We start from the raw sequence: 19,701 nt of genomic DNA, 5'->3' as shown, positions 1-19,701 counted from the left end.
GAAATCCTGGTCCTGGAGAACGTGTGCCTGAGGCAGAAGAGGAAGAATTTAGGATTTTTTGGAAGAATGATGGAGGACAGGGAGACGGAGCTCACGAAGATGAAGAGAAAACAGCTATCTCGCTCCTCTCCCGTTCCATCTCGCTCCTCTATCATCCCTTCTCGCTCCTCTCCCGTTCCATCTCGCTCCTCTATCATCCCTTCTCACTCCTCTCCCGTTCCATCTCGCTCCTCTCCCGTTCCATCTCGCCCCTCTCCCAACCCTTCTCCCGTGGGCGACTTTGGATCCCGGCTCCGTAGTCCTAGAGGGAGACTCTACCGTGATGGAGAGCCTCCCTTCAGTGCATGAATATAGTCCTAGACGGAGACTCTACCGTGATGGAGAGCCTCCCTTCAGTGCATGAATATAGTCCTAGACGGAGACTCTACCGTGATGGAGAGCCTCCCTTCAGAGCATGAATGTAGTCCTAGACGGAGACTCTACCGTGATGGAGAGCCTCCCTTCAGAGCATGAATGTAGTCCTGGAGGGAGACTCTACCGTGATGGAGAGCCTCCCTTCAGAGTGTGAATGTAGTCCTAGAGGGAGACTCTACCGTGATGGAGAGCCTCCCTTCAGAGTGTGAATGTAGTCCTAGACGGAGACTCTACCGTGATGGAGAGCCTCCCTTCAGGACTACTTTCATGCTCTGAAGGAAGACTCTACCGTGATGGTAGAGTGTGAGTGTATGAATGGGTGTGAATGGGTGAATAACAGCGTGTCGTGTGAAACAAGCGCCGTTCATTTACCTTTCATCCATTTTGGGTTTGTTATCCTGGTGATCAGGGTTTTCCCGAAACAAAAACAACGATTGAAATAAACTATCAAATCAATTTGAACCACAGTTTCCGCCTTAAATATATTTAGTGTTAGAACAATTGTATGACATGATGGTGACTATAGCGAAGAAGTACTTGTACTTTACGTTGTTATTTTAACAATAAAAGATCTTTCAAATTATATTTTAGGGTTAACGACTAATTATTCTGTTATAAATAATGATATTCTACAATGAAAACAAACGTGATATTTATCAATGACGGGTTGATGGATATATTTAATATGAGCATTATTTACTGGTAATATATCTCTTTGTGAATCACCGGTTTGTGTTGAATACATGAAGCTCCCTGCACAGAGGTGGACCAGCAGAGAGTCAGAGTTAATATTGATTCATAATAATAATACATGGAATTATGTTAATGTATTCATACTCATTATAATAGTGTTAATGTATTTGTAATATAGGGACATAGAAAACATGAATAGTGAGTGGAGAGCTAGCGGGGAGCTAGCAGCAGCGCTAGCTGGCTACAGCGGGGAGCTAGCAGCAGCGCTAGCTGCTTACAGTGCAGAGCAAGCGGGGACATATCCTGGATATAAAAAGTCTAGATGCACTTTTAGGGGCCGTTCACACCAGACGCGACTCTCAAAAACGCGTCGCTAGCAAAACCATTGTTTCCCTATGGTACGGCGCGCCTTTCATGCACGCTTTTTAAATGCCGCGCGACACGTTTTTCTAGCGTTTTTTCGGCGCGCTTAAAAGTTGAAATATTCTCAACTTTAAGCGCCTTGCGCGGAGTCGCACAGCTCATCAATGTCACACTCGGCCAGGGCAGCCAATCGGATGAAGCAAAAGTCCACCAATCAGCAGCTCAGGTGAGGAAGTAAAAGTGTTGCATTCATGATCGGCGAAAATCACCCGGCTACCGCCCGGCAGTTAATTATCGCCCGTTTTTTTGTGTTTTTGCAAAGGCGTTTTTGAAGCGGCTGCGCTTTTAAAAGTCGCGTCTGGTGTGAACGGCCCCATAGGTGTGACGGACGCCCGTAAATTAATTGACAGGTTTCGGTTCTTCCAGGTCGACATGGCGTCCATCACAGATCTGATCAAGAAGAAGAGAGACGGAGGAGAGCTGAGTGACGAGGAGATCAGGACCTTCATCCACGCCGTCACCAACAACACCATCGAGGAGAGTCAGACAGGTACAGAGAGTCAGACGGGTACAGGAGAGTCAGACGGGTACAGGAGAGTCAGACGGGTACAGGAGAGTCAGACAGGTACAGAGAGTCAGACAGGTACAGAGAGTCAGACGGGTACAGGAGAGTCAGACGGGTACAGGAGAGTCAGACGGGTACAGAGAGTCAGACAGGTATAGGAGAGTCAGACGGGTACAGAGAGTCAGACGGGTACAGGAGAGTCAGACGGGTACAGGAGAGTCAGACAGGTATAGGAGAGTCAGACGGGTACAGAGAGTCAGACGGGTACAGGAGAGTCAGACAGGTATAGGAGAGTCAGACGGGTACAGAGAGTCAGACGGGTACAGGAGAGTCAGACGGGTACAGAGAGTCAGACGGGTACAGAGAGTCAGACAGGTATAGGAGAGTCAGACGGGTACAGAGAGTCAGACGGGTACAGAGAGTCAGACGGGTACAGAGAGTCAGACAGGTATAGGAGAGTCAGACGGGTACAGAGAGTCAGACGGGTACAGAGAGTCAGACGGGTACAGGAGAGTCAGACAGGTACAGGAGAGTCAGACGGGTACAGGAGAGTCAGACGGGTACAGGAGAGTCAGACGGGTACAGGAGAGTCAGACAGGTACAGAGAGTCAGACAGGTACAGGAGAGTCAGACGGGTACAGGAGAGTCACACGGGTACAGAGAGTCAGACGGGTACAGGAGAGTCAGACGGGTACAGGAGAGTCAGACGGGTACAGAGAGTCAGACGGGTACAGAGAGTCAGACAGGTATAGGAGAGTCAGACGGGTACAGAGAGTCAGACAGGTATAGGAGAGTCAGACGGGTACAGGAGAGTCAGACGGGTACAGAGAGTCAGACGGGTACAGGAGAGTCAGACAGGTATAGGAGAGTCAGACGGGTACAGGAGAGTCAGACGGGTACAGGAGAGTCAGACGGGTACAGAGAGTCAGACGGGTACAGGAGAGTCAGACGGGTACAGGAGAGTCAGACGGGTACAGAGAGTCAGACGGGTACAGGAGAGTCAGACAGGTATAGGAGAGTCAGACGGGTACAGGAGAGTCAGACGGGTACAGGAGAGTCAGACGGGTACAGGAGAGTCAGACGGGTACAGGAGAGTCAGACAGGAAGGTACAGAGAGTCAGACGGGGTACAGGAGAGTCAGACAGGTACAGGAGAGTCAGACGGGTACGCAGGTCAAGACTCACCTGCTTCCCTCAGGCGCCATGCTGATGGCCATCTGGCTGAAGGGGATGGTCCAGCAGGAGGTCGTGACCCTGACCAGGGCGATGATGTCATCAGGGGAAGTGATGTCGTGGCCGGCGGAGTGGGCGGGGCTTATGGTGGACAAGCACTCAACGGGAGGCGTGGGAGACAAAGTCAGTCTGGTGTTAGCGCCGGCGCTAGCCGCCTGCGGCTGTAAGGTACGGCGCCGCCATCACACCTGTAGATCCACTCTGTGATGTCATCACCACAGGGGTGTGTGTGTGTGTGTGTGTGTGTGTGTGTGTGTGTGTGTGTGTCTCAGGTGCCGATGATCAGTGGGCGGGGCTTGGCTCACACAGGAGGAACTCTGGATAAATTGGAGTCGATTCCAGGATTCAAAGTCCACCAATCAGCAGCTCAGGTGAGGAAGTAAAAGTGTTGCATTCATGATCGTGTTCAAGTGTCGGAATATTCTTATCCTCATCAGCCTGCAGCTCTTTTTTTCCCTTCTAACTAAAACTGTGTTATCTCCTCGTCCACAGTTCAGATTGAATTCATTTAAATTGCTAAAGTACCGTAACCCTTGTGGACTTATTAAAAGTTGACTCGTGCTGATGCAGATCCTGGAGGTCCTGCGCTCGGTGGGCTGTTGCATTGTGGGTCAGACGGAGACGTTGGTTCCGGCGGATCGAGTCCTGTACGCTCAGCGGGACACGACCAGCACGGTGGACAGCCTGCCGCTCATCGCCGGTACGAGCCGTGCTTCATGAGAAGACATGTTTAACACAGTGAAGAGAGGAATGTAGGAATAGAAACATCAATATCACAAACATGTGCAGGTTAATAGAAATATTAATATGTTTGTAGAGCAATAGACAAATAAATTGTGCATATTTTTATTTAATACATTCCTTTTTTTAAATGTATTATTATTAACATAGTTACTTGTATCTTCTTTTCTGTTTCCATTTATGTCTGTTTTTATTTAATTCTCTCTACATTTATTAATTGAGTATTATATGTATTTCCTTCATAATTATAAGCTTTACAGGAACATTAAACTGTTCTTCGTCTCAGGCTCCATCATCTCAAAGAAAGGGGCGGAGTCTCTGTCGGCTCTGGTTCTGGACGTGAAGTTCGGCGGCGCCGCTCTTTATAAAGACCTGGACGCCGCCAGAGAACTCGCCAAGTTATTAGTGAGTCCATCAGAAGTATTACTCACATTATGATGTATGCATGTACTGTGTAACCAGCTGAAAGTACTACTATGAGTACTGCAGTATGATGTTACATCAAGAACGTCTCTTAATAACGTTAATATTGTTATAATGTATTAGTAATAATGTTAATATTGTTATAATGTATCAGTAATAATGTTAATATTGTTATAATGTATTAGTAATAATGTTAATATTGTTATAATGTATCAGTAATAATGTTAATATTGTTATAAAGTTAATATTGTTATAAAGTATCAGTATTAATTGTTATAATGTATTAGTAATATTGTTATAAAGTACCAGTATTAATTGTTATAATGTATTAGTAATATTGTTATAAAGTACCAGTATTAATTGTTATAATGTATTAGTAATATTGTTATAAAGTATCAGTATTAATTGTTATAATGTATCAGTAATAAAGTTAATATTGTTATAAAGTATTAGTAATAACGTTAATATTGTTATAAAGTACCAGTGTTAACTGTTATTATGCATCAGTAATATTGTTATAAAGTATCAGTATTAATTGTTATAATGTATTAGTAATATTGTTATCAGTATTAATTGTTATAAAGTATTAGTAATATTGTTATAAAGTATCAGTATTAATTGTTATAAAGTATTAGTAACATTGTTATAATGTATCAGTATTAATTGTTTTCAGTATTGATTGTTATAAAGTATTAGTACTATTGTTATAATGTATCAGTATTAATTGTTTTCAGTATTGATTGTTGTAAAGTATTAGTAATATTGTTATAATGTATCAGTAATATTGTTATCAGTATTGATTGTTATAAAGTATTAGTAATATTGTTATAATGTATCAGTGTTGATTGTGTGTTGCAGGTGCAGGTGGGCAATGCGCTGGGCGTCCACACGGCGGCGCTGCTCAGCAGGATGGACGCTCCTATTGGTCGCTTCGTGGGAAACAGTCTGGAGGTGATCGAGTCCCTGGAGACGCTGAAGGGGAGAGGACCCGACGACCTCATGGAGCTGGTCAGAACTCTGGGTAACGACTTTCCTCCTGGACCCTGAAGTACTCTTCGAGTCAGGATCTGGGTTGTTGTGACAAAAATATAAATGAATAAAATATATTGTTAAACAGTCATAAAGGTAAACAAGTAAAACCCACTGATGACAATACCATTTTTATTTATACTCAAATACACACAACAAATTTAAAATAAATTCATAACAAATAAAAAAAATGAAAATATAAAACATTTTTTTATATATATTAATAATAATAATAAAAATACAAGTTTTTTTAAAGTTAAATTCAGATCTAGAAGAAACAATAGTATATCAATAATATATCAATATCAGATTTAAAGTAGATGTAATAATCAAAAACGTATTTAAATGTTTACCTTCTAGTACTGGTAATTTACTGGTAATTTATTCATAATTATAATAATTATAATGGCTTTGGAGGCTTTTATTTGTCGTGAGCATAAAGTTATTATTGAATTAAAAAAACATGATTATTCAATTATTAATTAGCCAACTTACTCAAATAAAACTGTTGTATTCAAGTCGTCTCTGTTTCTGAAGGCGGGCTCTTGCTGAAGATAACTGGCTTGGCGTCCGACCTATCAGAGGGCAGAAGGCAGATTTCTGACGCTGTGATTGGTGGAGCCGCTCTGGCCAAGTTTCAGGCCATGCTGCAGGCTCAGGGCGTGGCCAATGAGACGGCTCGCTCGCTGTGCTCCGCCCACACGGACTACCACGCCGTCCTGAGGAAGTCTGAGCACCGGATGCAACTGATGGCGCCTGCAGATGGTAAACAAACAAACAACAACAATAATACACTCGCTCCTTTGTTATATATTGCAGAGGAGCTTTTATTTTGAAGGCCAACAGAATACGTGTTTGGTGTGTTTTCTGTCAACAAAATCCTACATTCAGTATTTATTACATTTCTATAATATTTATTATACATTTGGGAACGACAAAGCATTAACAAACAATATGATGTATTTATTAACATGTAAAGTATATTTATCTCCAATTTTTTTTTTTATTAATTACTTATATATTAACTTGAGTACTTTGGCTACATACTTCACTTACCGCATACTTATGTCGTACTTACACCAGTGGCGGGCCGTGCATTTTCTACCTGAGCCTTCGGTGCTGATATTGTTTACATAAATACGCGCATGACGGGATGCGGCGTCATTAACGGACAATGATGTAGTTCACGTCAACAAGAACCATCACATTTAGTTAAAACACAACAGGACAAAACAATCCAACAAAACTGCGTCACTAAAACACTGCACTCAAGAGAACGAGCCACGATCGGAAGGAACGATGTTAACTACCGTAAAATTCACCACCGCACTCACCCAAGGAGGCGCGATGGAAAACCGGCTGAGCTAGCCTCTCTGGCGCTAACCTCTCTGGTGCTAGCCTCTCTGGTGCAAACCTCTCTGGTGCTAGCTTCTTTGGCGCTAATCTCTCTGGTGCTAGCTTCTCTGGCGCTAATCTCTGGCGCTAGCCTCTCTGGCACTAACCTCTCTGGTGCTAGCTTCTCTGGTGCTAACTTCTCTGGTGCTAACTTCTCTGGTGCTAGCTTCTCTGGTGCTAGCTTCTCTGGCGCTAACCTCTCTGGTGCTAATCTCTCTGGTGCTAGCTTCTCTGGCGCTAGCCTCTCTGGCGCTAACCTCTCCGGTGGAGAACCAAGCTAGGTGACACCGTGGCGGGTGAGAGGCGCCGCGGCACGAGTAGCAGCTGCTGCCGCCGGCTGCACTATTTGAGCTCAAGTAAACAATACTGAAAATTCAGTAGAAAAATGAAAACTGTTGTCAGCGTTAGCTGCAGCAGCTAGCTCCCGGGTAGCGGGACCAGCCCCGGCCCGACGGTCAACAACAACAGCAACAACATTCACTCACCACATGCCGTCACTTAAAGACAAAGTCCATCCTCCTCTCTTTGTTAAACAGTTCAATGACGCGTTTGTTCAGTTTATCGGTGCGCTTCAGTTCCAGTAACAGCTCCTTCTCCATTTAGTAAATCCACCAGCTAGTCCGTTTCTCCTCCTCCTTCAGCCATTGAGTGTTAAAACACTAAACATGTATAACTTCTCTTATGTTTCAGGCTGAATTCTTCTTGCTCTACTGAGTTCTGCTAGCAGCTAGCTAGCTTTCTGTTGGCTAAAGTCACGCTGACCCACTGACCAATCACAGCGCATGTTAATGCAGACTTATAGATTTACTCACACATTTATATATATACTAACATATACTTTTACTCACATGTATTTATATATTTACTTCCTAGAATTTTTTTCTGGGAAAATTATAGAAATGTCTAATAATGTTATTGGACGTTTTTAATCATGACGTTTTCCATAAATCTTATTGAAATGACCTTAAAAACAAAGTTTTCTTCCGATCAATAACGTTGATCAACATTCCTGCAGTAACAACCAATCGATCGATCACTTCCTCTCTCAGGCGTCGTCGTGGATTTCGCCGGTTTGACATTAGCTGAAGTTCTTCATAAATTGGGGGCGGGACGATCGAGCGCCGGAGGACCTGTCAATCACAGCGTAGGGGCGGAGCTACTGGTGTCGCTGGGTCAGAGGGTCAGCAAAGGTGAGCGGTCGATGAAGATGAAGATGGTGTCGATGAGGATGATGGTGTTGATGAAGTTGATGTTTGTGGGTACTTGCAGGTGAGGCCTGGCTGCAGCTCCACTATGAGGATCCGGCCCCGAGTCCAGACCAGATCAGCAGACTGCAGAGCGCTCTGACTCTGGGGTCACATGACGCTTTGGGGTCACATGACACTCTGGGGTCACATGACACTCTGGGGTCACATGACGCTCCAACACGGACTCTAGTGGAGGAAATTCTGCTTCCTCAGTGACGCAATAAAGTTTACAAGAGATTTAAATCAACTTTACGGAGACGAAAGCAGCTTCTTTATACGAGAACTTTATATTTTAATCTCCAATACGTTCATTAGTTTGCTATATTTAATATTAATCCCCTGAATCTATAAACTTAATGACTCTCCACCTGCAGAACGTCGAGGTTCCACTGACGTTCTGAAGCCTCGAGTTCAGCTCTTTAAGCGTCGCCATTTTCTTTTTAGGAACCAGAAGTGACCTGAGATGCAATGTCAATATTTACACCAACATGTATGTGATCACAATACAGACATGTAATAAAATAATTATAATAATTAATAAAAGTGACCTTTCTGGTACAAAGCCTCTGGTTGTTATTGTGTCTGAATAAAATGTTGGAAAAGCTAAAAAAAAAAGAACAGACCAAGACGTTTCGTCGCAATATGAGACACTCAACTTTATTTAAACAAATCTCAATGACAAAAACTGACTCCAAGCATAAAAAAGTGAATCTAACAGCTCTAGCGATTCCTTATTTATAAAAAAATACAAACAGAAAGATATCGGCCGGCGTCCCCTGGCGTCTGAAGGTCTGACCGGTGAACTCGGCAGACCCGCGCCGCCGCCGGGACGAGTCGTGCGCTCGTCTGTTGCCATGGCGACAGAGCGAGGTCAGAGGTCAGTGGGCGACGGAGTTCAGCGGCTCGGCTCGGATGTTTCCCAAATCCAGAGACGAGTCCGTCTCCTCGTCGATCTCTCCGATCACGGCCCTGAAGCAGTTATGAAAGTTACTTCAATGGTTCACGAGGAAAATAACAGAATGAAGGTTTATTATTATTTACCATCGTTTCAAAAATAATTTCTAGGTTTTTAAATGAATGTAAAGCGTCAAAAATACGAGATGTATTAATACTAAAGAGTTAATGTATTAGTACAGCTTTGTACCAGCGCTCTGTGTGAACTGAAGGTTATGGGATGTCTCAACATTGATTGACAGGTGACTCACACGTTGTCGCCCCTGACGATGTAGAGGCCCAGCACCACCTGCTCCACGCCCTGACTGGAGCTGAACACGCGCTCGTGACTCTCGTCCAGGATCAGGTTGATGGTCTGATCGAAGCCCTTCAGAGTGCCCTGAACACACCACACACACACACACACACACACACACACACACACACACACACACACACACACAGTATTGTTTATTGGTAAATGTACTTCATATATTCGGAGTTTCTCCTGATTCTCTGCAGCGACAAACAACCCATAAACTACGACGAAGAGTCGACTTTAACCCAATAATTTACATGAATTATTAAAAAACATAATTTAACGACCCGCTTTGGATAAACTTAAGGCAAAGTGAAAAAAGACAAGTTACCGAAAAAGGTAATTAATGTCTGAATATTTCTAATGCTTTACTCATTAAACATTCATATTTATATCTGCTTTTGGGGGCTATTCCAAAAAAATATTGACATGTGTCAATATTTACAAACATAAATGCAGCAGAAACATCAGATTTAATAGGAAAACATTTTACTGATCAATCAATATGATTGATCAGTAAAATGTTTTCCTATTAAATCTGAAAGTACTTCCAGTACTAGTACTTTTAATCCTAGTTGAGTACTTCTACAGTGTGATATTAGTACTTTGACTTAAGTGCATGTACTCACTGAACAAAGGCATTTAAACTCACCACAATCATTCTCCCGTCTGAGGTGACGATGGCCACGGTACCTGAACGCACCATTAAAGAAACAACACCCCTTTATGGACAAAACAAGTTAAATAATAATTAAATACTAATAATAATTACATTAAAACACAATAACTGACTGAACTATCTATCTAACTATTACCAATAATCCCGCACGACTAAACAGAGAAACTGCGTCACTTTACGTCAACAAAACAATAAATAAACACGCCTGCTAGCTTTTGCGCTAAGCTAACTAGCGTTAGCTCATTCATTCTGACGGGCGGTTAGCATGTGAGCTAGCAGCAGGATACGGTTGATGTAGCTCTCCAGCGCGGTGGACATGTTTCCTGGCGGGAGTATTTATCCGGGAGACGCGTCGGTGAATGTTTCCGCCCGGTAGCTGGCGGTGAACCGGCGCAGAGAGATGCTATAACGGGGAACGGAGACGACGCACCGGGAACAGACCGAACTCATCCACCGCAGAGCCTCTGCAGAGCCACCGAGCAGCAGGCGGGAGGAGAGCGCCGAGCGAAACGTCACATCCGGTTGAGTTTTACAGAAATTATTTTTACCGAAATTAACGCTAAATATTACAGAATTATTACGATAATAACTATTATAACGTATTATTATTATAACATATATATTTAATTATTTTTTATCTTAAGGACTAAAATTCACATCCGGTTTGAGTTTTTTCAGAAATGAACGCTTTACTTTTGCTAAATATAAAAAAATACGATAATAATTATAATTATAACTTGTATTCACATAATTACTATTTTTGAAACTTAATGCTGTTTTTGCATATATAACCAGAATAGTTAAAATACTGCTGATTATAATTAATAAATAAAAGACTCAATAAATACATAGATTATATCACAAAATTAAAAACCTGAAATTAATGTAAACAAGAAATACAATGGGAAATACTTAAACATGAAAATTGATAATTATTTGAAGAATATATAATGATGTATTAGATTTGTAATATTCTTTATATAGGTTTGTCTTTTTCCATTGTAAAATGTGTGTTAGTTGCACTTCCCTCATTCCCATGATAAACAAAAGTCTCTCTAGATAATGCAGATGTATACTGTATGTATATTGTTTCATTTAAATAATTGTATATATGCTATCTGTGTTGTGTAAAGTGGCTAAAACACAATATTTCCCTCGTGAATTCCCCCTGTGATTAAATTAAATGAACCTGTTTAATTAAAAACAAACATGGAGTCGAGTTCTCCCAGCAGGTCTTCATCTTTATTGTTGCTCAGTAGTCGTCCATACAAAGGGGGGTGAGGAGAGCAGTGGAGCCCGACGGACAAACACCAGGAACGTCATGCTACCAAAGTATTAAATTTGTACAAAAATACTTTACAACATCCCTGTTCCTTTAAAGAAAATACAGTTTGGTTGGTTGGTGAAGCTACATGGAAACTAATCTGACCCACTATTTCAAATGGCAGTGCAATGCGTGTGTGTGCATGTGCGTGTGTGTGTGTGCGTGTGCGTGTGTGTGTGTGCATGTGTGTGTGTGCGTGTGTGCGTGTGCGTGTGTGTGTGTGCGTGTGTGTGTGTGGGCGGATGTCTTGCTGAGGTGAATCACTAGAGTGCAAATCCCTGCAATGTTATATACACACACACACTCACTCACACACACACACACACACACACACACACACACACACACACACACACACACACACACACACACACACACACACACACACACACACATTACAGGAGCTAAAGTTAATACAGATGCAAAAATTACTCAATAAATAAATACATGAAAGAAATTAAGAAAGAAATGTGCAGGTTCATTTCAAAATTTAAAATATACACAAAAATAGAAAAATAAAAAAATAAATCTTTTTTTAAAACAACTTAGTTATTTGAACTAATTCATTTTCATGTGTAATTATTTCCGTATTTATTAATTTATGTTTTATTTACTTTTCTATTTTTTTAAATTTAAATCTTTTATTTATTGTGTAATTTATGTATGTATTATAATGCAGCTTTAGTCCTACACACACACACACACACACACACACACACACACACACACACACACACACACACACACACACACAGTTAATACATGCGCACAAACACAGTGTGTATGGCTTTAGCTCTCACATCGAACCCTCTTGAAGCCACGCCCCTCAACTCTGTTTTCATTGGTGGAATAGATTGTGTCCGCTGAGCGCTAAAAATGCTAACAGCGCTAATCACCTGGAAAGGCTACCACCCAGTTACCATAGTTACCACCACCAATAGGACTGTTGTGTAACGTTAGCCATAAAATGGGGAATGCTAACCACGTGCTCACTGAATACCAGCTAGCTGTGTTAGCCCTAAATATATACTTGTGGTAGCCTTGTGTTAGCTTGTGAGCTAAACAAGTATTGGTTCTGTTAGCCAGATGTTCGCTCTGTGTTAGCATTGTGCTAGGTGTGTGCTAACCATATAATGGCTTTGTTAGTCAGGTGTTGACCATGGGTTAGCTGTGTGCAAACGTCTGAGTGTGTTGGCTAGCCTTGTGTTAGCTGTGTGCTAACATCTAGGTGTGTTGGCTAGATGTTAGCCTTTCCCTAGCTGTGAGCTAACCAAATACTAGCTGTGTTTACCAGAGGATAGCTATATGTTAGCCTTGTGCAAGGTGTGTGCAAACCAATCACTGGCTTTGTTAGCCAGTTGTTAGCTACGGGTTAGCTGTGTGCTAACATCTAGGCGTGTTGGCTAGATGTTGGCTAGTCTTGTGTTAGCTGTGTGCTAACCATACATTTGCCAAGTTATGTTTGCTAGGTGGTAACCAGAGCTACTATTAGCCGTGTGCTAAGTGTACACCTGATGCTAGCCACATGTTAGGCTACGCTAGCCCTGTGCTAACTGTATGCTAGCACTCAGGGAGGGTTTCTTCAAGCGTTTGGTGCCGAGGGTTCTGATTGGCCAGTTTAAATAGTGAGTTCAGACCTTGGTGAGAGCTGGAAGATGTTGACATCGCTCCAAAATAAACACACACACACACACACACACACACACACACACACACACACACACACACACACACACACACACTGGATTTACTGTCACAGGTTTCCTGTTGGATCAGGGTTTTTTCGTGTTGTGTTCGTGGTCATGAGGTGAAGGTTTCGGGGTCTCGATGTGAGCGGCGACGCGTCTGAACCGTTTTTTAAAATCTATTTTACATCTTTTTAGGTTCAGTCGCCACGGAAACAAACAAACAAATAAACAAACAGAGAAAACCGACAACAGTCAATCAAAAAACACACCGATCGATTAGCATAATAGATCACTGTTACTGGGGATGGGCGGGGGAGGGCGGGGGGGGGGGGGGGGGGGGGGGGGGGAGTCGGGGGAGGGGCATGCTTGGCTTCTTCCTGGTAGCTGATTGGTTGGCTTGCCTGTCGAGGAGAACCAATCACAGACGGCGGAGAAGATGTTGTTTTCTGATTGGTTCCAGCCAATCAGCTGCGTCTCTCAGAACCGCCGTCTTGGCTGCCTATTGGTCGAGGGAAGAAGAGAGGGGCGGGGCAAAGCCGAGACGAGGATATGAAGTGGGAGGGGCTTAACTGGCCTTGTGTTTAACACACACACACACACACACATAACATACACACACACACACACACACACACACACACACACACACACACACACACACACATACGTACACAGTGTGGCCAGTCCAACAGGTGTAAACAGTAGAAAAAGATTCTTATTGAACTGCTCAGTGTCATCATCATCATTATCATCATCATCATCATCATCATCATCATGGCACAGAACTTAAATCTTAACAGTGAACCCTCTGTCTAGTTTCATCAGGGATGCTCCGATCAATACCCGATAACTTAAATTTCTGTCTTAACATTGACATAATATATAATAATAATAAAAAAATAAAAACATTAAACAGTGTTTTCCATCATCCGGGCTGCGTATCCTTTAATTTGTCGATGCTAATAAAAAATTAAAAAAACCTTTACTGAATGTTTTTCAGTCTAAATCGCCATGAGGTCCATTTAGTCGCTGTTGTGAAGCTTTTGATCAAGTCACATGATCTTCCTCTGCAGATTGGGTTGGCTCAGTTGTCAATGTTTACATTTCCAGCTATTTTAGGACTTTTCGTCCAAGTTTACTTAAATATTGCTAACGGTGCTAGCCTGATAGCATTGTATGCCTTGTTGTGTCTCTTCTTCTGAACCTGAACTAACTTTCAACCTAAAAATAATGAATATATATAATAATATATAATAATTAAATAATATAAACTTAAGGTCCGTCTGCCCACAACGTGGAGAACACCAGCGAGACTTTGAATCAATGTTTAAGAACAGAACCGATCAGTGATCAGTGTCGGGTCGGAGCATCCCTCGTCTCCATGGGAATCCGTTTGCCCATCAGCAGGTTCTGGGTTCTGGAGTCCCATCAGTCTTTGTGCTGCTGTGGTCCCGGCCCAGTACGACCAGAAGCTTCTGATTCTAGTAAGACGGAGCGAGGTGGAACAGGAGTCCCGGTTCTGGACTCGTGGTCCTGGTTCTGGATCAGTACACACAAAGAACCCAAAGCCGGACCAGCGAGGGCGATGGCCGTGGCTTCAGTTGGACCAGAACCCATTTGTCTTGGACCAGTAAGCCGTGGTTCTGTAACCACTAAGACCAGAGCCCACGGGTCTTGGACCAGTGAGCCCACTAGCTGATGCTCTGGCTTTAGTGGGATCAGTGGTGATGATTCTCTTACAACTGAGACCAGAACCCGAATGTCCTGAACCAGTAAGCCCAGTGGTTGTGGCTCTGGCTTCAGTCGGACCAGTAGCCCAGGTTCTAAGATCGTAGAACCAGTAACCATTCATCTTAAACCAGTATATCCATCAGCTGTGGCTCCGGCTTCCATAGAATCAGCAGCCGTGGCTCTGGGCTCTAGAACCAGTAGTTCTGGCTATGGTTCCAGTAGTTCAGTAGTTATAGTTCTGGTTCCAGTGACACCAGTAGGACCAGAATGCAGCACTGGTTCCAGTGAGAGGGTGAGGCGCTGCTCCGGTCCATCAGTGTGCTTTCAGGCTGCTTCAGCAGTTCAAAGGTCAAAGGTCAGAGTTCATCCACAGGGTGTGTGTAGCACCATGGTGGGGGGAACCAGTTTGGACGGGTCTAAACCAGTTTGATTCAACTTAGTTTCACTGTTCTCCAGTCCAATCTGGTTGGAACCGGTTCAATCCAGTTTCCTTTAGCTATACGGATTTATTATTCACCTGACCCATCCCAAGCCCCGCCCCCAGCCCGTCTCCCGGTTGGCTCCACTTGATGGGACCGCCGTCTTCCTCCTGGCCAATCGAGTACTCCGAAGGCCCCAGGTCGCTGCCGATTGGCTGAGGGGAGTGGCCGCTGTTGGCCACGTCGTCGCTGTGATTGGCCAGCGGCGAGGCGGAGGAGGAGGCGGGGTTCCGGCTGATGACGAGCTCCAGGTGGTTCGGGGACTCGGCGATCAGCGGAACCACGAGGCAGCAGTCGAAGTCCCGGGTTCTCACGTGGTTGATCTGGAAGAGACGCAGCGGGTCAGGGTTCTGTTGCCGGGCGGCCTGGCGGCAGGTGAGACAGATTGTTTCCTACCTGTAGCATGCGGTCGTAGGTTCGCAGCCCGCCGCGCTCCGCCGGGCCGCCGGGCCGGATGTTGTTGACGTAAACGCCGCGGTCCAACATGCCGTCAGACACGCTGAAGCCGAAGTCCTCCAGGTCAGAGAACTTCTCCAGGGTCAGCTGAGAACCCAGACACAGAACCGTCAGGACCACAGGTTCTACTGCCAGGTTCTACTGCGTTCTACTGACAGGTTCTACTGACAGGTTCTACTGCGTTCTACTGCGTTCTACTGACAGGTTCTACTGCCAGGTTCTACTGACAGGTTCTACTGACAGGTTCTACTGACATGTTCTACTGACAGGTTCTACTGCGTTCTACTGACAGGTTCTACTGACAGGTTCTACTGACAGGTTCTACTGCGTTCTACTGACATGTTCTACTGACATGTTCTACTGCGTTCTACTGACAGGTTCTACTGACATGTTCTACTGACAGGTTCTACTGACAGGTTCTACTGCGTTCTACTGACAGGTTCTACTGACATGTTCTACTGACAGGTTCTACTGACAGGTTCTACTGCGTTCTACTGACAGGTTCTACTGCGTTCTACTGACATGTTCTACTGACAGGTTCTACTGACAGGTTCTACTGCGTTCTACTGACATGTTCTACTGACAGGTTCTACTGACATGTTCTACTGACAGGTTCTACTGCGTTCTACCGACATGTTCTACTGACAGGTTCTACTGACATGTTCTACTGACATGTTCTACTGACAGGTTCTACTGACAGGTTCTACTGCGTTCTACTGACATGTTCTACTGACAGGTTCTACTGACATGTTCTACTGACATGTTCTACTGACAGGTTCTACTGCGTTCTACTGACATGTTCTACTGACATGTTCTACTGACAGGTTCTACTGACAGGTTCTACTGCGTTCTACTGACAGGTTCTACTGATATGTTCTACTGACAGGTTCTACTGCATTCTACTGACATGTTCTACTGACATGTTCTACTGACATGTTCTACTGCGTTCTACTGACAGGTTCTACTGACATGTTCTACTGACATGTTCTACTGACAGGTTCTACTGACAGGTTCTACTGCGTTCTACTGACATGTTCTACTGACATGTTCTACTGCGTTCTACTGACAGGTTCTACTGACATGTTCTACTGACATGTTCTACTGACATGTTCTACTGACAGGTTCTACTGCGTTCTACTGACAGGTTCTACTGACAGGTTCTACTGACAGGTTCTACTGCGTTCTACTGACATGTTCTACTGACATGTTCTACTGCGTTCTACTGACAGGTTCTACTGACATGTTCTACTGACAGGTTCTACTGACAGGTTCTACTGCGTTCTACTGACAGGTTCTACTGACATGTTCTACTGACAGGTTCTACTGACAGGTTCTACTGCGTTCTACTGACAGGTTCTACTGCGTTCTACTGACATGTTCTACTGACATGTTCTACTGACAGGTTCTACTGACAGGTTCTACTGCGTTCTACTGACATGTTCTACTGACAGGTTCTACTGACATGTTCTACTGACAGGTTCTACTGCGTTCTACCGACATGTTCTACTGACAGGTTCTACTGACATGTTCTACTGACATGTTCTACTGACAGGTTCTACTGACAGGTTCTACTGCGTTCTACTGACATGTTCTACTGACAGGTTCTACTGACATGTTCTACTGACATGTTCTACTGACAGGTTCTACTGCGTTCTACTGACATGTTCTACTGACATGTTCTACTGACAGGTTCTACTGACAGGTTCTACTGCGTTCTACTGACAGGTTCTACTGATATGTTCTACTGACAGGTTCTACTGCATTCTACTGACATGTTCTACTGACATGTTCTACTGACATGTTCTACTGAGAGGTTCTACTGCGTTCTACTGACATGTTCTACTGACAGGTTCTACTGACAGGTTCTACTGCATTCTACTGACAGGTTCTACTGACAGGTTCTACTGACAGGTTCTACTGACATGTTCTACTGACAGGTTCTACTGACATGTTCTACTGCGTTCTACTGACAGGTTCTACTGAGATGTTCTACTGAGTTCTACTGACATGTTTTACTGACAGGTTCTACTGCGTTCTACTGACAGGTTCTACTGACAGGTTCTACTGACAGGTTCTACTGACATGTTCTACTGCATTCTACTGACAGGTTCTACTGACAGGTTCTACTGACAGGTTCTACTGCGTTCTACTGACAGGTTCTACTGACAGGTTCTACTGACAGGTTCTACTGCATTCTACTGACAGGTTCTACTGACATGTTCTACTGCGTTCTACTGACAGGTTCTACTGACATGTTCTACTGCGTTCTACTGACATGTTCTACTGACATGTTCTACTGACAGGTTCTACTGACAGGTTCTACTGCTTTCTACTGACAGGTTCTACTGACAGGTTCTACTGCGTTCTACTGACAGGAAGTGCATTCAGGTAGAGTTGCTTTGAGGGCTCATGGTCACCTTGTGGAGTTCCACAGGGTTCTGGTTCAGGATCTCGTTCACTTCCTGCCTCATCTTCCTCATGGCGAAGGCCCGGCGCTGCGGGTCAGAGGGCAAGGTGCTGGAGCGGCTGCTCACCTGAGGAACGCACAAGGTTCTGAGCGCGTGAAAGACAGAACGCAGGCGTAGCTAGCTGTCAGGGGTCAGAGGTCAGGGTTCAGAGGTCAGGGTTCAGGAGTCAGAGGTCAGGGTTCAGAGGTCAGGGTTCAGGAGTCAGAGGTCAGGGTTTAGAGGTCAGGGGTCAGGGGTCAGAGGTCAGAGGTCAGTCCGCGTTACCTGCGGTTTGGAGTTGCTGCGCTCCTGGAAGCTGGCCTGGCGCCCCAGGGTGCTGCGCAGGGGGGCGGGGTCATGGTTCAGGCTGAGGCTGGAGCCGGACATGATGGTTGCCTGGAGACCGCCGATCAAAGACAGCCAATCACAGACAGTCAAGAAAGTAACGTTGATCATCACTAACAAGGAGGCTGCTGGGAGTCTGACCTCTGACCCCGCCTCCACGACCACACCAGACAGACAGGTTCTACTGACAGGTTCTACTGACAGGTTCTACTGCGGCCTACTGACAGGTTCTACTGACAGGTTCTACTGACAGGTTCTACTGCGGCCTACTGACAGGTTCTATTGTTTCTTTTTCTGATAGGATTTACCGCTGTTCTAATGACGGGTTCTACTGCTGTTCTAATGACGGGTTCTACTGCTGTTCTAATGACGGGTTCTACTGCTGTTCTAATGACGGGTTCTACTGCTGTTCTGCTATAACAGGACGGAGGGATTTTGTTTCAGATCTTTTATCTCTTATTTAATTTGACTTGGTAAACGTTCTCCGGTTCCTTCCCGCATCTCTCAAGCTCCTCAGCCAATCACAGTCAAGGACTCATCAGACGCATGCATGCCTGCACAGATCTGCTTCATGGCAAAACAAACTACCCATCAGGCCTTGCACAAGCTCTCCCAGCATGCCTTGCTCAAACTGCCATGCCCGGTGCAACGGGACTCTGCCACGAGATTGGTCAGAAGCCGGTGATGTCACTCAAATGTCACAATGACGTCACCGTGGTCAGTGTAGCTTAAAGAGCAGAGGTGTCAAGTAACAAAGTACAAATACTTCGTTACTTTACTTAAGTAGAAATGTTGGGTATCTATACTTTACTGGAGTATTTATTTTTCAGACGACTTTTTACTTATACTCCTTACATTTTCACGCAAATATCTGTACTTTCTACTCCCTACATTTTAAAAATAGCCTCGTTACTATTTCATTTTGGTTTGTTTTCACTCCGGCTTGTCATCGTTCAAAAACACACACAAGAAACCTCTCCGCCCCGTGGCGCACAGATACGTGCGCGCGCACACAGGTGAGCGGTGAGCACACACACACACACACACACACACACACACACACACACACACACACACAGCAGGGGACAGAGAGCGTCGAAAAATATGTCGCGTGAAAAGTAGACCGCTATATCTGCGTTTTAAACGCTGCCAGGGTGAAGATGCAACAGCAGCTCTCCTGTGAGGAGCAGCGGAGTTC

The 19,701-nt window shown here is 44.4% G+C and overlaps 3 protein-coding genes across 3 annotated transcripts in view; 1 reads left to right on the top strand and 2 right to left on the bottom strand.

Moving 5' to 3' along the window:
- Positions 1-1,902: 1,902 nt before the first annotated feature.
- Positions 1,903-8,318, top strand: tymp (thymidine phosphorylase; the record flags this gene model as incomplete). Its single annotated transcript, XM_079236379.1, has 9 exons — positions 1,903-2,020; positions 3,233-3,435; positions 3,540-3,638; positions 3,838-3,967; positions 4,295-4,413; positions 5,290-5,452; positions 5,998-6,225; positions 7,905-8,045; positions 8,125-8,318. 9 exons carry the CDS (start codon positions 1,903-1,905, stop codon positions 8,316-8,318), a joined length of 1,395 nt encoding a protein of 464 aa, XP_079092505.1.
- Positions 8,319-8,738: 420 nt separating this feature from the next.
- lsm8 (LSM8 homolog, U6 small nuclear RNA associated) lies at positions 8,739-10,495 on the bottom strand. Its single transcript, XM_079235927.1, has 4 exons — positions 10,321-10,495; positions 10,007-10,047; positions 9,308-9,435; positions 8,739-9,071 (listed from the first exon to the last, which is right to left on the bottom strand). Exons 1-4 carry the CDS (start codon positions 10,349-10,351, stop codon positions 8,981-8,983), a joined length of 291 nt encoding a protein of 96 aa, XP_079092053.1. The 5' UTR covers positions 10,352-10,495; the 3' UTR covers positions 8,739-8,980.
- Positions 10,496-15,272: 4,777 nt separating this feature from the next.
- Positions 15,273-19,701, bottom strand: part of grip1 (glutamate receptor interacting protein 1) — a gene marked incomplete at both ends in the record, with an annotated part of 38,919 nt that continues 34,490 nt past the window's right edge. The window contains 4 exons of the mRNA XM_079236378.1: positions 15,273-15,578; positions 15,652-15,798; positions 18,129-18,245; positions 18,444-18,554. Of these exons, the coding sequence (XP_079092504.1) occupies positions 15,273-15,578; positions 15,652-15,798; positions 18,129-18,245; positions 18,444-18,554 (681 nt within the window). The remainder of the gene's footprint in view (positions 15,579-15,651; positions 15,799-18,128; positions 18,246-18,443; positions 18,555-19,701) is intronic.

Source organism: Taurulus bubalis (genome assembly GCF_910589615.1).
Source record: "Taurulus bubalis genome assembly, chromosome: 20".
Lineage (NCBI taxonomy): Eukaryota > Metazoa > Chordata > Actinopteri > Perciformes > Cottidae > Taurulus > Taurulus bubalis.
This window is presented reverse-complemented; position numbering and strand designations above follow the sequence as displayed.